Source organism: Dermacentor variabilis, chromosome 6, assembly GCF_050947875.1.
Source record: "Dermacentor variabilis isolate Ectoservices chromosome 6, ASM5094787v1, whole genome shotgun sequence".
Classification (NCBI taxonomy): domain Eukaryota; kingdom Metazoa; phylum Arthropoda; class Arachnida; order Ixodida; family Ixodidae; genus Dermacentor; species Dermacentor variabilis.
The window spans coordinates 7,766,767-7,784,512 of record NC_134573.1 but is presented as its reverse complement, the minus strand read 5'-3'; the positions used below and the strand labels follow the sequence as shown (position 1 = coordinate 7,784,512).

Below are 17,746 nucleotides of genomic sequence, written 5' to 3'. Positions count from 1 at the left end.
AACGGCTGCGTCGCATTCATCAGAATTTACAGTCATCACCGAGCATGCGGAAGCCAGCACGGCTGAAGCAATTTCGGTCAAACCACTCGTACACGGCCGTGCGTACGTGTCGGGTGCCACGGGCACCGGGGCGAGAGTTTGGCCGCTTTAGCCCTAATTTCCCCCTTATTCTTCAAGATCGTCCTGAGAGTGTTCCTCGGAATCATCCACGCTGCGGGGACACATCCGACTTCTCACCGCGTTTCACCCGATTTATGATTTCGAGCTTCACGACAAAAGGCAAATTCTGCCACTTCATCATGGCAACACTGCGGGATAAGGCCCACAAGGCACACACACAATGGACCAGAAAAGCACCGAGACAACTCGCACTCGCGCCATTTTGCACGACGAGGGCACAAGAGCCTCTGATTGGCTGTCTGAGCAAGCGCTGCGGGTGGGCCAGGATCATTTCTTGCAGAGGGGTGTCGACGGCTCGTCCGAAGCAGCGCGGTCACGGTAGGGAGAGCGGTTGGATGGAGCCGCGCCGTCGGGTTTCCCCACAACCGCGAAGGAAAGCCAACTTCTGGGGGCACTTTTCCGCTGCTCGACGTTCGATATATCGGGAGTCGCTGCTATTTTTGTTCAATGTAAACGTAATTTTTTCTATATATACTCATTGTAACTATACCGTGCCCAGAAATTGTTCGATATATAGAATAATTCGATTTAAACGGGTTCGATATAGTCGGGTTCGACTGTAATCCGAACGTATTCACCAGACTTGTGCACTGTCCTAACCATTGGCATATCAAGGTATACAGGGGTTTGGTCCGCATTCCCAATGTGTGTCCAAGTGGATGCTGGTAGAGCGGCTTAGATCAATGACATACCGCTGAAATGCGACAAGTTTCGGCTCGAAGTCCTTGTGTGACTTTGAAGGAGCAGGTCAATCGAAACGCATGTAAATGCGGCACATTAAGCGAGCTTAATAATGTGTGTTTGGTGCCTTTCTTAGCATTATTATACCTAGTATTCGAATGTAACGCGGGGGGTGACTTTTCACTTCTATTTTTGGTAAAAAAACTCACGTTCATTCGGGTAAATACAGTATATCCTTCATCTGCAATAATGATCCCTAGTTGAAAGTTAGTGCTTGTCCTTCTCTATTCTTCGGTTTTGTTCATGCTGAAATGTGATGCAGAACAAGCCCAACCTTTGGTGTTGCTAAGGTACGACTGCAATGCCCCCTCTACGTAATTCTTGTAGGCAACTCTACGGGTCATGCATACTGGCTCACCACGAGTTGCCCTCAGTGCTCGATGCCTGCTGCCGCCTCCTGTGGCGAGCCATGCGACGCTGCTCGATTCGACGTCGCACTGCCGTGTTCCTCTCACGCAGGCTCCCTGCTTCCAGGCTTGCAATGGCCAGCCTCTGCACCGGAACATCACAGAGCACTGTAATAAGCAGAGCAAGGCCTTATGCACCAGCAGAGTAGGCACTATTTGCAACCCAAGGTGTTCCCATCCTGCTTTGCACCAGGAGAACAAAATTTCACCTATGAAAATCTCAATCCACAGTACACTGGCCATGCCTGAAAGAGAAATATTTACATCCATCCAACCTGTAGCACCAAGCTATAAAAGAAGCCCAAACAGGTTCCTCAGAAAGAAAGGTTCGCAATTGAAGAAAAATTCCTCCCAGCGTGGGAATAGCTCGGATGAGCTCCTGGCTAGCTCAGATGGTAGGGCGACCGCCCCAGAAAGCTGGTCCCGAGTTCAGGTCTCTGCCCAGAGCTAACTTTTCTTCAACTGTGAAGCTTTCACTCTGAGAACCCCATCCGAGTTTCCTTCACAGCTTCATGCTACAGGTCTAGTGGATGCCCATTTTCCCCTTTCAACCTTGAAGGCATCGAGTCTATCACTTATCAGGGACGACGGCACTTCCTTTCCGTGTGCCACAGCCAAAGATGCTGACATACTGTGAAGCCGATACCTAGAACTGTGACCACTCACTTTGCCACAGTCCGCGTGCACTGTTATTTCGCGCGAAGTGCGGTTGAGAGCGCTGCAATACGATAGCAAAGCCATGTGGCTTTATTTCATATTTTGCGGGCTTTCTTTAAACGCCGACAAAAATCACCATGCAGCACGTACATTGCCACAAAAAATTGGATTGGTCATTTCCGTATCCCCTCTACAATGCAACGAAATGCACTTGGCTCTAAAGTGAATACTAACTATTTTGCACAATTCATCTTAGTTAATTGACTAATTAAGCATAATATAAAAAATACTCTAAGGAGTGCCACATGATGGCAAAGCATATGATGTTGGTTTCATTCAGATGTGGCTAACCACTTTTTAAAATCCTTGGTTTAAGTTATGTGAAACACCCTGTATGTAAGCCAATGCACTTCACTTGCAGATCCCATTTTGACGACCGATGAGTGTGTTCACCGCTATCATTGTGCAGAACTTTACTTGTTTAGTTGGGCACAGATTCGCCCAAAAACAGTTTCATCACGTGCGTGGTTCTTCACCGTCATGGTAACGTGACAATATTGAGTGGCCAAGCCTTTGGTACTGAAGTTTTAAAGCAGCACTCCAACGCAATTAGGCATTTTTAGGGTCCTTCATGCACTTTCCAGGGGCTGGCAGGACATTTTTTACTTATCTCTTGCTTCATATGAAGGTTCTGTGTCTTGAAAACCTTGAAGAAAAGAAGATAGAGGCAAGCCTCAGAGCACCCTAAATAATTTGCTGTAACTGATTTTCTCCAAAGCAGTTTTCTTTGCGTTTCCCAGGAGGTGTATATGTCACGACACAGAAGGCGACCACATGATGAAGGTCCAAGTGCATACTACCACCTTCCTGCAGGTGCTTTGCTTTTCAATCTTTGGGCAAATGTATTGGCTGTCACAAATTCCCCTTTTCATGGATTCTGTGCTTCAAAGTGCACAAGATTGGTGTGCTAGGAGAATGATCCCTTATTCTAACTAGATAAGACAGTTGCACATGACAGTTCTACAAGCTACAGATACTATTATTTGACTCAATAGGGGAAATAAACATATGAAGATATGTCAACAACATTGCTACACACAACCACCCATTCCATGCTTCTCTCTCTTTTCATTAAAAGCGTCAAGTGTTCTTGGTCTTAACTTCAATCTAGCCACATGGTTAATGGAAAATTATTAGAACAGTTTAGAGGTATCTGTACCGTCGCGTGTTGAGATTTTCCATTTTATTTCTTGAGCATTGCCTCTAGCTGTAAAGATTGTCAATCTTATATAGCACTTGTTTCATGTACAACCTTGAACATGTTTACAATAGACCGGAATCTGGAGCGCCTATGGGTGGCAGCAATATTAGACAGGTGCTGCAAAAACTGGTGAACCAGTGTGAAGGATTCCACTCAGCCCGGTATCCTTCCCACACAAAGCTGCAGCATGGGCTATGACGACAGATGGTGATGGGGGTTGAGGTTATCTGCACTTGATCTAGATGCAGATTCGAGAGCAGTTGATTCTAGTCTATACAGTGATGACTGTTTATATCAGATTCTACATGGTACATATGATTTCCATTATTTTGACCTTGATGGGACCAACCAAATTGATCTAACTAACCAGTGGGTTGAACTAAGCATAAAAAGTGCCAAAGCAAACTACTGACTCATTTGCCATTTGCCCGATTCTACCATGCCTGCAAATGGAATCCAAACTAGAAAACCAGAAAAGACATCATAGCAATTAAAAATAATTTTAATCTTATGTCCACTCACATTTGTAGCAAAAAAACATGTAGCATGTCGCCAAATCTGGCAATAAAAAAAATCAAATCAGCTAACTATTTTTGCTGAATGCAAATTTAAAGTTAATGTTGATCAAAATGTATTGTTGGGCATGTTGGTTCATTATAGTGGCAAACAGTGCCAGAGAATATGAGGGACAAGAAAAGCAGATGGGGACGATCATAAGGTTCACTGACAATGAAGGTTTATTCCTTGAATGTGCAGAATCAATACCGGTTGTTTAAGAATGGACTGTAGATATGCGCAAGTACAAAGAGAAGGATAAAGAAAAGGCCTGCTGCACATGCATAACAGATCCTGAAAGAAAGCCAATATTTTTCTCTGACAGCATAACAGAGGGCATGCCGACACAAGGTTCCCCCAGCCATTTAATACGAAGTATTCCTTGCAAACTTCAAGTGTTTTCAGTGTACCTATCTGGACTCCTACGTCATGATGCCGTCTTGGCCATTTCTTCAACTGGGCATATACCAGAATAGGTGGAGGGGGGGGAGAGTGAGGGGGAAGGCATGACATACACGCATACATAAAATGAACAACATGTTATGACATCAATGCCACGACATATTTTCATGGCATGCATGTCATGACCTAAACAGTATGAATTACATGAATGACATGCCAACCCAATTGACTCAATTGTCTAACTTGGGCCGATGGCTATATGCTTGTCTTTGTGACGCTGTGATGGTCATTGCATTCTCATTCTTTCTTCATAATCCGACTCTCTCTCTGCTTCTAGAGTGCTACCTGCCCTTGAGCCAGATAGCATGTGGAGATCCCGGCATCTTGGCAGCGGAATACTGGGTGGTAATTAGATTTGTTCAAACGGCAATTGAAAAGAGAGTTCCACATGAGCATTGATTTCCAAACACTGGACAGCAACGCACTGCCTCCTCGTTTCTCCCGAAGCTCGTACCAGACTTTCAAGGTCCTTCTCGTCTTACCCAACTGCGTAATCGAGGCCTGCTGCACCAAAGTTCACTACGGCAGCGTTGTCGTGGCTCGGCCAAGGCAAGCAGTGCACCACATCTGGCTGGCTAAAAAAGACATGAGCTGGGCTACAGTATTGTCATCAAGTCGTCCATTTGTGCTCACGTTTCCCAAGTAATACCACGTACTGCAGTCCATGCCCATCTAGTTTCTGCGTTTCTTATCCACCTCACACCTCGATGCCATTCATTCACGTGAATCCGATCGGTTTTAGAAATCATGCAATTGTTACCGTCGTCGTCATCTTGCTGCTGTCATCACACACATGCACTTTCGTGTTAGTTTTAGTTCACTGTTCTCTCATCACACCCACAATTACTGGTTTTACGCAAACACATTTGTCAACCCAATAACTGTTGCAACATCACGTGCGTTTTCGAAGTGCGCGCACCTTTTATCACCTCATCTGGCAATCCTTCAGAGTTCGGACTATCACTACTAACACGTACTACTTCCTATCTTCCTGCCACTCGGCTACTTATAAAGAGGCTCTACACCTTTGAATAAATGTTCATTTTGTTCTACTGACTATGCTGATGCTTCACTGGTCTGGCGTTACTGCAAGCACACCATGGCTATGCAACAGTGGCGATGAAGATGGACATCGCCCATGCAGTGAAAGTCGACACTGAACCGGAACCCACGCAGAACCGAGAAACCAAGGCCATCATGGCTCACCACCTTCCAGACTTCGAAGGCAAAGATAAGTGGAAGCCGTACCTTATTAAAGTAGAAGCATACTTCGAAGCGGATGTGATTGAAGACTCGACTAAGAAAAGAGCATTGCTGGTTGCCACATTAAATATGCATACGATCCAAGTGCTAGCAGGCAACGTGGTAGTGACATATAAAGAACACAGTAGCAATACTGTGAGAGACGAAACTAGCTTTTATTTGGCGAACCTGTGTCCTCAAAAACAGGCTACACTTAGAGAATTGCGACAACGGCGAACACAGTCGGCGATCGTCAAAGTCTGATCAGCGGGTTAAGCGCGTCGGCTTTTATACATTAGTCGTCGAATGTTCCAGACTAATTGCTGGGACCCGCGTGTCCTCCACGAAATTCTACACCATTTGCGTCACGCGATGAAATCAGATAACACAAGGTTCGGTAAAAAACAGACAGTGGATAATAATAATAATAATAATAATAATATTTGGGGTTTTACGTGCCAAAACCACTTTCTGATTATGAGGCACGCCGTAGTGGAGGACTCCGGAAATTTTGACCACCTGGGGTTCTTTAACGTGCACCTAAATCTAAGCACACGGGTGTTTTCGCATTTCGCCCCCATCGAAATGCGGCCGCCGTGGCCGGGATTCGATCCCGCGACCTTGTGCTCAGCAGCCCAACACCAATAGCCACTGAGCAACCACGGCGGGTAGTGGATAGAACCATCGATAACTTTAGAGAAACTTCCGATACATGCAGGCGCGTCCTGTGCTGTGCAATAACATTTGTTAGGCAGTGAAACGTGGTTTCCCGATAGAGATATACAAGTACACGTGTCAATACGCATACAATCCAAGTGCTGGCAGGGAAGGTGGCTCCGCGCAAGCCAAATGCGTTGACGTATGACGAAGTCGTCAAAGTTTTGAGTGAGCACTACAGTCCCAAGAGACACGAAATCACCAAAAGCTACAAGTTCTTCAGTCGCTGTCAAGCGGAGGGCGAGCCGATTAATGAATTCCTGGCAGACATTTGCCGAATAGCTGACAACTGCAATTTTGGCAGTGCTTTGGATCGCAAGCTACGAGATCACATTGTGTGAGGTATACAGTCAGGTGCCCTGCAGAAGCAGCTACTGGAAAAGCAGGAATTAACGCTACAAGACACGGAAGCAATGTCCCTTACAGCTGAGGTATTGGTATGAGGTACTGAGGATGAGGTATTGCAGATAGTGATATAAAATGCATGATCGGACTGGCAACGACACCCGTGTTAAAAATACAGGTGTATCAGAAGGAAACTCTACTGGATGAGAGGAGGGCTGTCACACGTCAAGAATGCGCAAGGTGCAGTAGTACAAAACATAATGACACATGTTGCCCCTGGTCTAACGCTCGCTGTTACTGATGTGGACGACGTGGTCACCTTGCAAGGAAATGTCGAAGCCGCGGGGCTCAAGAACAAAACACGGCAAGGATGGCACAAACTAACACCGTCTTGGGAATGGAAGCCTCAGCAGAAGAGGAACACGAATCTGCCCACACTAGGACTTTGGTATCACAACGAAAAAGCTGTCTGGAACTGTCGATCTGCCGAACATTTCCTTGGTGCAGTGTGCAGCTGAGCATGGAAGTCGACACCGGGTCGCCTATTTGTGTCATCCCGCGTCAACTGTACGATAAGCACCGCGAACAATGGCTGAAACTGAAACCGTCCAGTCTGAATTTATCCTGCTACACAGGACGCCTTCCAGTACTCGGAGAGCTTGCGCTCCAGGTTTGTCCCAAAGGGGCGACAGTGGAGTGTGGGCTGACCGTGTTGGACTGTGCGATACCAAACCTCTGCGGTCGCGATTTAATCCAGCAGCTGAACAGCGCAGGTGCTCCGGTGGTTCGTCTTGTAGAGGACTCAGCGCCAACAAAAGAAGCAAGTGAATCCAGCGTGAACAGCATATTCAATGACTACCATGACGTGTTCTCCAAGAACTGAGGCTAATCAAGGGTCCTCCAGTAAGCCTGCACATAAGAAAGGTGCCGTACCCAAGTTCTGCAAGGCCAGACCCATTCCATACGTGCTACATGAGCGTCACTTGAAATAGACCGTTTAGTTTCTCTGGCCGTGCTGTCGCCGGTGGCACACTCTGAACGGGCAACGCCCATAGTCGTAGTGCTTAAGAAAGACGGCGCAGTAGGAATCTGCAGCCATTTCAAGGCCACAGTAAATCCAGCGTGTGCAACTGAGCAATACCCATTGCCAATCATAGAGGATATGTTTGCCCAAGTACACAATGGGGACTGTTTCAGCACTCTGGATTCACGGGATGCATACAATCAAGTGGAACTAGACAATAATGCGAAGAAAGTTTGCATCATAAATATGCCAAAAGGACTATTTTGCTACAACAGACATCCTTTTGGGATAGTCTCTGCGCCTGTGATATTCCAAAGAAAAATGGATGAGGTATTGGATGGCCTTCCAGGAACAAAGGCTTCTCTTGACAATGTACTCATTTCCAAAAGAACGACTGGCAGCATCGAAAGGCTGAAAAACGTCTTAGAGTGCTTCCGAGAGCATGGTGTAAAGCTAAGGTTCAATAAGTGCAACTTGTGAAGCCCAGCAGTAACTTATCTAGGGCATCGTATCGATCGTGATGGGCTTCATCTGACAGAGAAAAGCCTTGACGCTATCACACAGGCACGGAGCCCTTGTAATGTCAGCGAGCTATGTTCATTTTTGGGTATGATTACTTTGTATGTGAGGTTTCTGCTGAACATGTCCACCACACTTGCTCCACTGTATCAACTGCTTGAAAAGAATCAAGTTGGCAATGGAAACAGCCTCAAGAGCTCACGTTTGATCTTGCCAAGCAAAACCTTATAACAACCAAAGTACTCATTCATTTCGACCCTTTGAAGGAATTTAAACTTGAATGTGATGCATCTCCGCATGGTGTGGGAGCTGTCATGTTTCACATGACCAGTACGTTCACAGGCCCATCGGTTTCCGCTCGCAAACATTAACGCAGGTGGAGCACAACTATTCACAGCATGAGCGAGAGGCACTGGCACTGGTATTCGGCGTCACGAAATCCTGTGACTACCTTCTAGGTCGGGAATTTACCTTGGTGACTGACCACCAGCCATTGCTGGGCCTGCTGAGATCAGACAAGCAGACGCCCACAATGGCTGCCGCACGGATACAACGTTGGGCGCTCCACCTGGGGGCCTACCGATACCGGCTACAGTGCGCACCAGGACGACAGATGCTGAACGCTGACGCCCTGAGACGACTTGCGCAACGACCTCCGGAATCTGACGACAACAGTTAGCTGCCTGAATATGTGCTGTTGCTAAATCAGCTGAACAATGGCGCCATAACAACGCGTGAGCTTAAGGCATTAACGTCTTCTGACCCTGTCCTGGTCGAGGTCAACAGTACATACTACATGGGTGGCTCAGAAACGCAATTGGAATGGCCCAGGCCATACTGGGCCATTCCCATTGCGTTACCAATCATCCCAGTACTGCCGTATTTTTACTGTAAGCTCAAACTATCCGTAGCCCATGAACTAGTGTACTGGGGTAATAGGGTCATAATACCCACCGAAGCTAGAGAGAAAGTGCTGCATCGTCTACATGAAATGCACCAGGGTTCACCGGCAATTAAATCTGACACACATTCTTTGTTCTGGTGGCCAGGCCTCGACAGAAATATTGGACAGGTGTCTGCTCAGTGCCAGAACTGTGTGCAAAATGTGCCGATGCCAACTACAGCCCCCGACGTTAACTGGCTTGAAAGAAGCGAAAGACGGCCCCATATTCACATTGACTACGTGGGTCCGATCTGCAGGAAAATGATACTCGTAGTAGTCGACGCACACACCAAACGGTGCAGAGGTGCAGCGGTGGCATAGAGGTATCCGCCTCGCGTGCAAGAGGACCATGGTTCGAATCCCAGTGCAGCGCAATTTTCCACCGGATAAAAAAAAAGAAATCCGTGTGTTGATACAATTGCATAAACAGGCCTGGAGTGCGGCCTGATCCCGGTGACCAGAACCGGTAATGCACTCCTTCACCAGAGCAGGATTGGCCACCCTGGTGCAGCACTTGGCGACAACCTCCTACATGAATACAACTATCAAACCGCGGCCCTCAGTCCCCAGCAGTTGCGAAGCAACTGACCACGGCGGCGGTCACACCTGCGACGCAGCAGAGAGTGCCAAGAATCCCTGGTTACGGAGAGGCCGCCTTTGGAATCTGAACCTGGCAATGTTTAACACTAGAACGTTATCCAGTGAGGCGAGTCTAGCAGTGCTATTGGAGGAATTAGAGGGCAGTAAATGGGATATCATAGGGCTCAGTGAAGTTAGGAGGACAAAAGAAGCACGCACAGTGCTAAAAAGCGGGCACGTCCTGTGCTACCGGTGCTCAGTCCTTAGCGGAGAGACGAGAACTAGGAGTCGGATTCCTGATTAATAAGGATAAAGCTGGTAACATACAGGAATTCTGTAGCATTAACGAGAGGGTGGCAGGTCTTGTTGTGAAACTTAATAAGAGGTACGAAATGAAGGTCGTACAGGTCTACGCCCCTACATCTAGTCATGATGACCAGGAAGCCGAAAGCTTCTATGAGGACGTGGAGTTGGCGATGGGTAAAGTAAAAACAAAATACACTATACTGATGGGCGACTTCCATGCCAGGGTAGGCAAGAAGCAGGTTGGAGACAAGTCAGTGGGGGAATATGACATAGGCTCTAGGAATAGCAGGGGAGAGTTATTAATAGAATCTGCAGAACAAAATAACAAGCGGATAATGAATACTTTCTTCTGCAAGCCGGATAGCCGAATGGCGAGACTAGCAGGGAAATAAATCTTATACTCTGCGCTAACCCTGGCATCATGCAGGATGTGAACATGCTCGGCAAGGTGCGCTGCAGTGACCATAGGATGGAAAGAACTCGAATTAGCCTAGACCTGAGGAGGGAACGCAAGAAACTGGTACATAAGAAGCCGATCAATGAGTTAGCGGTAAGAGGGAAAATAGAGGAATGCCGGATCAAGCTACAGAACAGGTATTCGGCTTTAACTCTGGAAGAGGACCTTAGTGTTGAAGATATGAATGACAATCTTATGGGCATCATCAAGGAGTGTGAAATGGAAGTTGGTGGTAGCTCCGTTAGACAGGATGCCAGTAAGCTATCAAAGGAGACAAAAGATCTGATCAAGAAATGCCAATGTATGAAAGCCTCTAACCCTACAGCTAGAATAGAACTAGCAGAACTTTCCAAGTTAACAAGCGTAAGACAGCTGACGTAAGGAAGTATAATATGGATAGAATTGAACATGCTCTCAGGAACAGAGGAAGCCTAAAAGCAGTGAAGAAACTGGGAATAGGCAAGCATCAGATCTATGCGTTAAGAGACAAAGCCGGCAATATCATTACTAATATGGATAAGATAGTTCAAGTGGCTGAGGAGTTCTATAGAGGTTTATACAGTACCACTAACACCCACGACGATAATGCGAGAGAGAATAGTCTAGAGGAATTTGAATTCCCACAGGTAACGCCGGAAAAAGTAAAGAAAGCCTTGGGAGATATGCAAAGGGGGAAGGCACCTGGGGAGGATCAGGTAACAGCAGAGTTGTTGAAGGATGGTGGACAGATTGTTCTAGAGAAACTGGCCACCCTGTATACGCAGTGCCTTATGACCTCGAGCATACCGGAATCTTGGAAGAATGCTAACATAATCCTAATCCATAAAAAAGGGGACGCCAAAGACTTGAAAAATTATAGACCGATCAGCTTACTGTCCGTTGCCTACAAAGTATTTACTAAGGTAATCGCAAATAGAATCAAGAAGACCTTAGACTGCTGTCAACCAAAGGACCAGGAAGGATTCTGTAAAGGCTGCTCAACAATAAACCATACTCATACTATCAACCAGGTCACGGAGAAATTTGCGGAATATAACCAACCCTTATATATAGCTTTCATTAATTACGAGACAGCGTTTCATTCAGTTGATACCTCAGCAGTCATGCAGGCATTACGGAATCAGGGTGTAGACGAGCCGTATGTAAACATACTGAAAGATATCAACAGCGGCTTCACAGCCACCGTAGTCCTCCATAAAGAAAGCAACAAACTACCAATAAAGAAAGGTGTCAGGCAGACAGATACGATCTCTCCAATGCTATTCACAGCGTGATTACAGGAGGTATTCAGCGACCTGGATTGGGAAGAATTGGGGATAAGAGTTGATGGAGAATACCTTAGTAACTTGTGATTCGCTGATGATATTGCCTTGCTTAGTAACTCAGGGGACCAAATGCAATGCATGCTCACTGACCTGGAGAGGCGAAGCAGAAGGGTGGGTCTAAAAATTAATCTGCAGAAAACTAATGTTTAACAGTCTCGGAAGAGAACAGCAGTTTACAATAGGTAGCGAGGCACTGCAAGTGGTAAGGGAATACATCTACTTAGGACAGGTAGTGACCGCGGATCCGGATCATGAGACTGAAACAATAAGAAGAATAAGAATGGGCTGGGGTACGTTTGGCAGGCATTCTCAGATCATGAACAGCAGGTTGCCATTATCCCTCAAGAGAAAAGTTTATAACAGCTGTGTCTTACCAGTAGTCACGTACGGGGCAGAAAGCTGGAGGCTTACAAAAAGGTTCTACTTAAATTGAGGACGACGCAACGAGCTATGGAAAGAAGAATGATAGGTGCAACTTTAAGGGATATGAAAAGAGCAGATTGGGTGAGGGAATAAACGCGAGTTAATGATACCTTAGTTGAAATCAAGAAAAAGAAATGGGCATGGGCAGGACATGTAATGATGTAATGAGGAGGGAAGATAACCAATGGTCATTAATGGTTATGGACTGGATTCCAAGGGAAGGGAAGCGTAGCAGGGGGTGGCAGAAAGCTAGGTGGGCGGATGAGATTAAGAAGTCTGCAGGGACAATACGGCCGCAATTAGTACGTAACCGGGGTAGTTGGAGAAGTATGGGAGAGGCCTTTGCCCTGCAGTGGGCGTAACCAGGCTGATGATGATGGTGATACCAAATGGCTCGAAGCAATACCTTTGTTGCATGCTTCAACACAGACTACCATTAACTGTCTGCGTGACACTTTCAGCAGGTTTGGAATACCCAGCACGATCGTTTCTGACAACGGATCGTTTCTGTGTCCGTGTTTCACTTCGCACTAGAAGCCAAAATCATCCTAAGTCTAATGGTGCTGCGGAAAGGGCAGTGCGAACTATGAAAGATGGCCCTTGAAAAATGAGGAAAGGAAAACTGGAAGATAACATAGTACGGTAGCTTTTTAACTACTGGAGGGCTCTGCGAAAATCAGGTAAATCCCCAGCAGAGCTGCTTTTGGGCTATTAAATACGCTCACGCTTGGGCAAATGCTTTCTTCCACCACTTCCAGGAGCAAATGAGAACTAAGGTGACTGGCTGCCGCTACCTGGAAATGATGTGTATGCCCACAATTACAGTGCAGGGAGCAAGTGGACGCCCGGCCTTGTGAAAGCGACGTCTGGAGCGAGAATGGTGACCGTGCAAACATCGGGCGGAGTCGTCCAGCGGCACGTAGACCAGCTCTGCCCACAGCAAGAAGCACCAGGGGATAAACCGACAGTAACTACAAGCACCCCACATTGCAGTGAGCCAGACCAAGCAACACAACTACAGCATCGAGAGATGGTGAGCACGGGTGAAGGCATGACTGCTCAACACATCCCAAATGGCACCGGTTCTTAAGATTTTGCAGCACCAGATATTCCAGTGGCCCCGCTGAACACAGGTGAAGCCCAACAAACTCTGAGACGCTCAACGAGATTATGCAAGGCAGTGCAATGCTTTCATTTCTGAGGAGGAAGGAATGTTGCAACTCCACGTGTGTTTTCGAAGTGCATGCACCTTTTATCACCTCATTTGGCGATCCTTCAGAGGTCGGACGGTCACTACTAACCCGTGCTACTTCCTATCTTCCTGTCACTCGGCTACTTATAAATATGCTCTACACCTTTGAATAAACGTTCATTTTGTTCTACTGACTACACTGATGCTTCACTGGTCTGGCGTTACTGCAAACACGCCATGGCTATGCAACAGTAACAATTCGCAGAACCCCGAACAATGCTGTATAGCCAGCTGCCAGCAAAATGCTTCACACAATTCCCACAGTGTGTGGGATATGCACAATTTGTTTTTATCTGAAGAGCTGCTAAATTTCTCTAATCAGCCAATCAGTTGATTTGGATAGTACGCTATTATCTTCCAACAAAGGTGTGCAACTGCAGTTTCTGCAGCAGAAACTTACATGTCCAGAGATTGCTTTTGTTGCGTTGTACTCGTGCTCTTTTCATTTGTCATTCAGGCATCTGTTCATTTGGCCTACATACGTCACACTGCATGACAATGGAATCATGTATGCCACTTCGTTGCAGTGTACCAAACCTGTCGTGATGTATCTTCATGCACTGAGATTTGCTCGTGTTTTTCTTTATTAAATACCCTGCGCAATTTTCAAAGCTTGCCTGAAGTGGGCTGCACCGCCACTATTGGTGCAGCCCCCTCCCAGTGCAGAACCAGCACCAGGATTCCAGCTTTGAGATTTCTGTGCTCACCTTCGAGCATAAGGTGTGAGGCACTTTCCATGCTTTAGAATATCTGCGCCTGATCGAAGTGACAAATGCGCGGGTGGTCTCATTATTAGACCCAGAACATGGTTTACATACATCCAAATTTTTCAATCAAGCCGTCTATGTTAACTCTGTTGGGAACTTGATTGCCTGATAGCTCACCAGCACTGGTTAAGCCCAGCACTGGCATCTAATTCATGTCAAATGCTTGCATTAGGCTTTGGTCCCTACGGTTGAGACCAGAACACCCCAACACTGTTTTCATAGGATGCCTTTCACTGTATGGTCCTCTGAGGATAACATGAGCTTCAGCTGCTCTTGCACAGGCAAATTTCTGAGAACACAAGTCAGTTTCAGTGGTGAGTGCTGTAGCTTTGGCCAGGCAGCTTTGTGCTCTTCGTAGGTTGGCCACGTGATGACTGACACCAATGATGACTGACACCAGTGATCCCCTGATGAGCAGCATCTTCACCGTTACTCCGCCCCATACAAAAGATTTTACGAGCGATTGAACAGTGGTGATGTTGCTGACATCAACGTCCATCACTTGGACCATGAACAAGCCTTCCACTCGAGTGTCCAACGCATTTCCATTGAGTGTTTCTGCAAGGCTTACTGGTTGGTACCGATGTGCTGTGACACCTTTTCTTCCATTGCCTAAGCGGCAAGAACAAGTCCTGGTGACATGGCCCCACACCACTGAGCTGAGTAGTGCCTCATTTCACCACACCTGAAGCAATGTTTCCAACTGGCGGGACCCCTGAAAGATGGCAGCCGATCGCCTACTGTCTTCAGCTTGGGTTCTTTTTAACTCTGGTTTTGCCAGTAGCTATTGCCATACTGCTGCACTCTGTATAGACTGCAAACTATGCTGCCACATAGCATCCGGTCCAGCATCATGCCAAAGTTACAAATGTCAGCTGACAGTCTAATAGCCACGATAAAGCCCTTCAAAGGTTCTCCTGGAAGTTGATCTCACATGAAAAACCTGTACGGCTGAACTATCTCGTTCAACTTTGATGAAAACTGCTGCTGCAGGCATTCCACTGCCTTATTGTACAAAAGGTTGTTAACTTTCTTGTGTGCACAACGCCACTGATGATGTCCACAGTGTGGTTGCTTAGCCCGACCTCATTTCTTCTTCATATCTGTCATGCCGTTATCTTTGCAAAATGCTTCCAGCCTCACTTGCCATGCTAGCCAGTTGTCGGTGGCTTCGTTGAAGTGCACTGGGCTTTCAAGACCCGCCATGGTTATTGCCAACAGGGAGCAAAGCTATCAGTACCCTCGTCGCCACTCTTTGTGACAGCGACAATTGAGCAGCGAAAGATGTTTATTTCAAAAGTGAGACCGCATTTATCAGCCGAACCAAAGATGAGGGAAAGGGGAAGAACCAATAGCACATAATGCGCATGTTGTCATCTTTCGTCACAACAGTCACTGACGCTGACATATTCAAATTATGAACCATTTGGCAAATTCGTTAAGTCATGATGCAAGTCACAGGGTTAAGTCACGAAGCATGTGCGTGTACTTCTTTCTGGCTGTGGTTTAAGCATTCAGTCTGTACAGTACACAGATTATCCTTTATGCTGTATGCTTTGTGCAGAGAATTCCTTTTGTTAAAGTTGTTTTGGTATGTGTTGCTTTCAATTTGGTACTGTAATCCACTCCTGCCCATGGCCCAATGCCAACTGAAACCATCAATGGAAAACGAAGCCCTGCGACACTGTTTTACCTCTTCCGTGCTAGCTCCTCTTCCCTCCTTGTTTCCTCCTTTGAAGCCAAGGTACCACATGCTTGGCACAAGCTGGCCTTTAAAATGTCCTGTCATGCAATATTTTTGCTTATAACAGTCTTTATTATATATAGACTATATATTATAACTATATATATAATACAGGTTTGGGTGCTTAAGAAATCTGAGTGCCGTACTATTTAATCCAAGAGACAACATGTTTAACCCAAGCGCCAGCAGCCTTAATCCAAGTGCTAGTCAATTTAATTCATGCAAGAAAAACAGCAGCATTGTGAATAAAAATGGCTGAAATACCGTTACCGGTAGACTAAAGTACTAATTCTTGTGTTCGCTGGGAAAATTTATCAAATGAATGACTGTGGTATTTTGTTTGGAAATAAATGTCATATAATGACAGAACTTTGTGGTCTAAACGTTACTAATACATGTCTTATACTTGATTTTTAAAAAGCGGTTAGCTCACTTACTTAGACTGAATCAAGGCTGAAAGTGCCCATGGTTAGTATTTTATTGAACAATAAAACTCTCGTTAGCTGAATTATTCATATCCCAGAATTTTCGCTAATCTGTATGCACATTCTGGTACAAATTTATTCTTGGCTGCTAGCAAGCAGTTTTCAGGACTTCCAGTCTTTAGCTGGGCCGCAAGAACACAGCAGTGTCTTACATCTCATAGAAAAGTCAATCATGCTTCAAATCCAATCAGAAATCTAAAGCTATCAAATAAAAAGGTCATTGTTCTTATTCTGCATTATTTCTTCACAAATATTTACACAAACAACCTGTTCTTCCATTCATATGTTGCTGAAAAGACAAGCATAACACATAAACACATAACACATAAAGCTCTTTAGCAAACAAGCTTGGCAGGGCGTTTTTTATAACTGCACATTGATCACCTGAATTGAGAGCATGAAATTATTGACACAATCCATTTTTTTCATGAATATTGTTTTTTGTTGAAATATAACTCCGTTCATGTCAAACAGCCTCAAGCAGAATGATGATGAATGTGGTGTCTTGTGGCGCAAGGGCCAAATATGGCCAAAGAGCACCAGGCCGGTGTTAATGAGTTTGCAGTGGAGCTATGAATAACGAGAGGTAGATATTACGTGGCTGTAAAGAGGCCTTAAAGACAGTCGCTATAAAGTGCATAAAACCTATATGAGATAAAATTATGCCAATGGTTAATGAGCTGTACAATGGGCACGAAAGGTACATTGTGAAATAATGATACAGTAAAATGTGTCATAGATAATCTGCAAGAAGCACTACTGCCTTAACAGTGCCCTTGAGATGCAAGGGCCTGGAGGCATGTGCCACGACCGCTCGATCCAAAAGCACAAGGTGCAGCACGTTGCGTCGCGCCTGAACGGCGTCTCAGGCCTAGTTCTCCGTGCGCCCGCTGCGGCGCCACCGCTCGGGGATGGCTGCTGATAGAGAGCGCCTTCACAGCTGCGTCGGCATGCGCGATCTCCACTCCAGTCAAGGCGTAAATAATGCGTTTTATATTTGGAAATTGCAGACAAAAGCTTTTAAGTCGTCGATGGAAGTGCTGATTACGCCACAAACGCCAACAGATTGTCACAGGGGTGGAAATCTGTTCTAGAATATGCCTGAACGCTATCCGTGACCGTTGCCCGTACGATACACGACCGGTTGGTGCACTTCCATCGAGAGGTTCTGCTTGAAGCAATCTATCAGTACTTTTATTCACTTCTCGTGAACACGTACGCAAAGTAAAAACTTTACATAGGGAGGACTTGTACGAGTTTCCCAAGTAATTCAAACCAACTTAGATGAAATAAGAACGCTTATCATTGCAAATAATCATCAGTAGATTGTTTCTCATGAAAACAAAGCATATTGA

At 45.9% G+C, this 17,746-nt stretch overlaps 1 protein-coding gene across 3 annotated transcripts in view; it reads right to left on the bottom strand.

Annotated features, from left to right (window-relative positions):
* Positions 1–17,746, bottom strand: part of LOC142584601 (protein FAM204A-like) — a 126,263-nt gene that overhangs the window by 89,864 nt on the left and 18,653 nt on the right. For 2 of the 3 annotated variants that reach the window (XM_075694730.1, XM_075694731.1), the window contains exon 2: positions 1,280–1,413. In XM_075694730.1, the coding sequence (XP_075550845.1) occupies positions 1,280–1,413 (134 nt within the window). Of the gene's footprint in view, positions 1–1,279; positions 1,437–17,746 lie in introns of all 3 variants that reach the window. The other variant, XM_075694732.1, reaches the window with a different exon arrangement.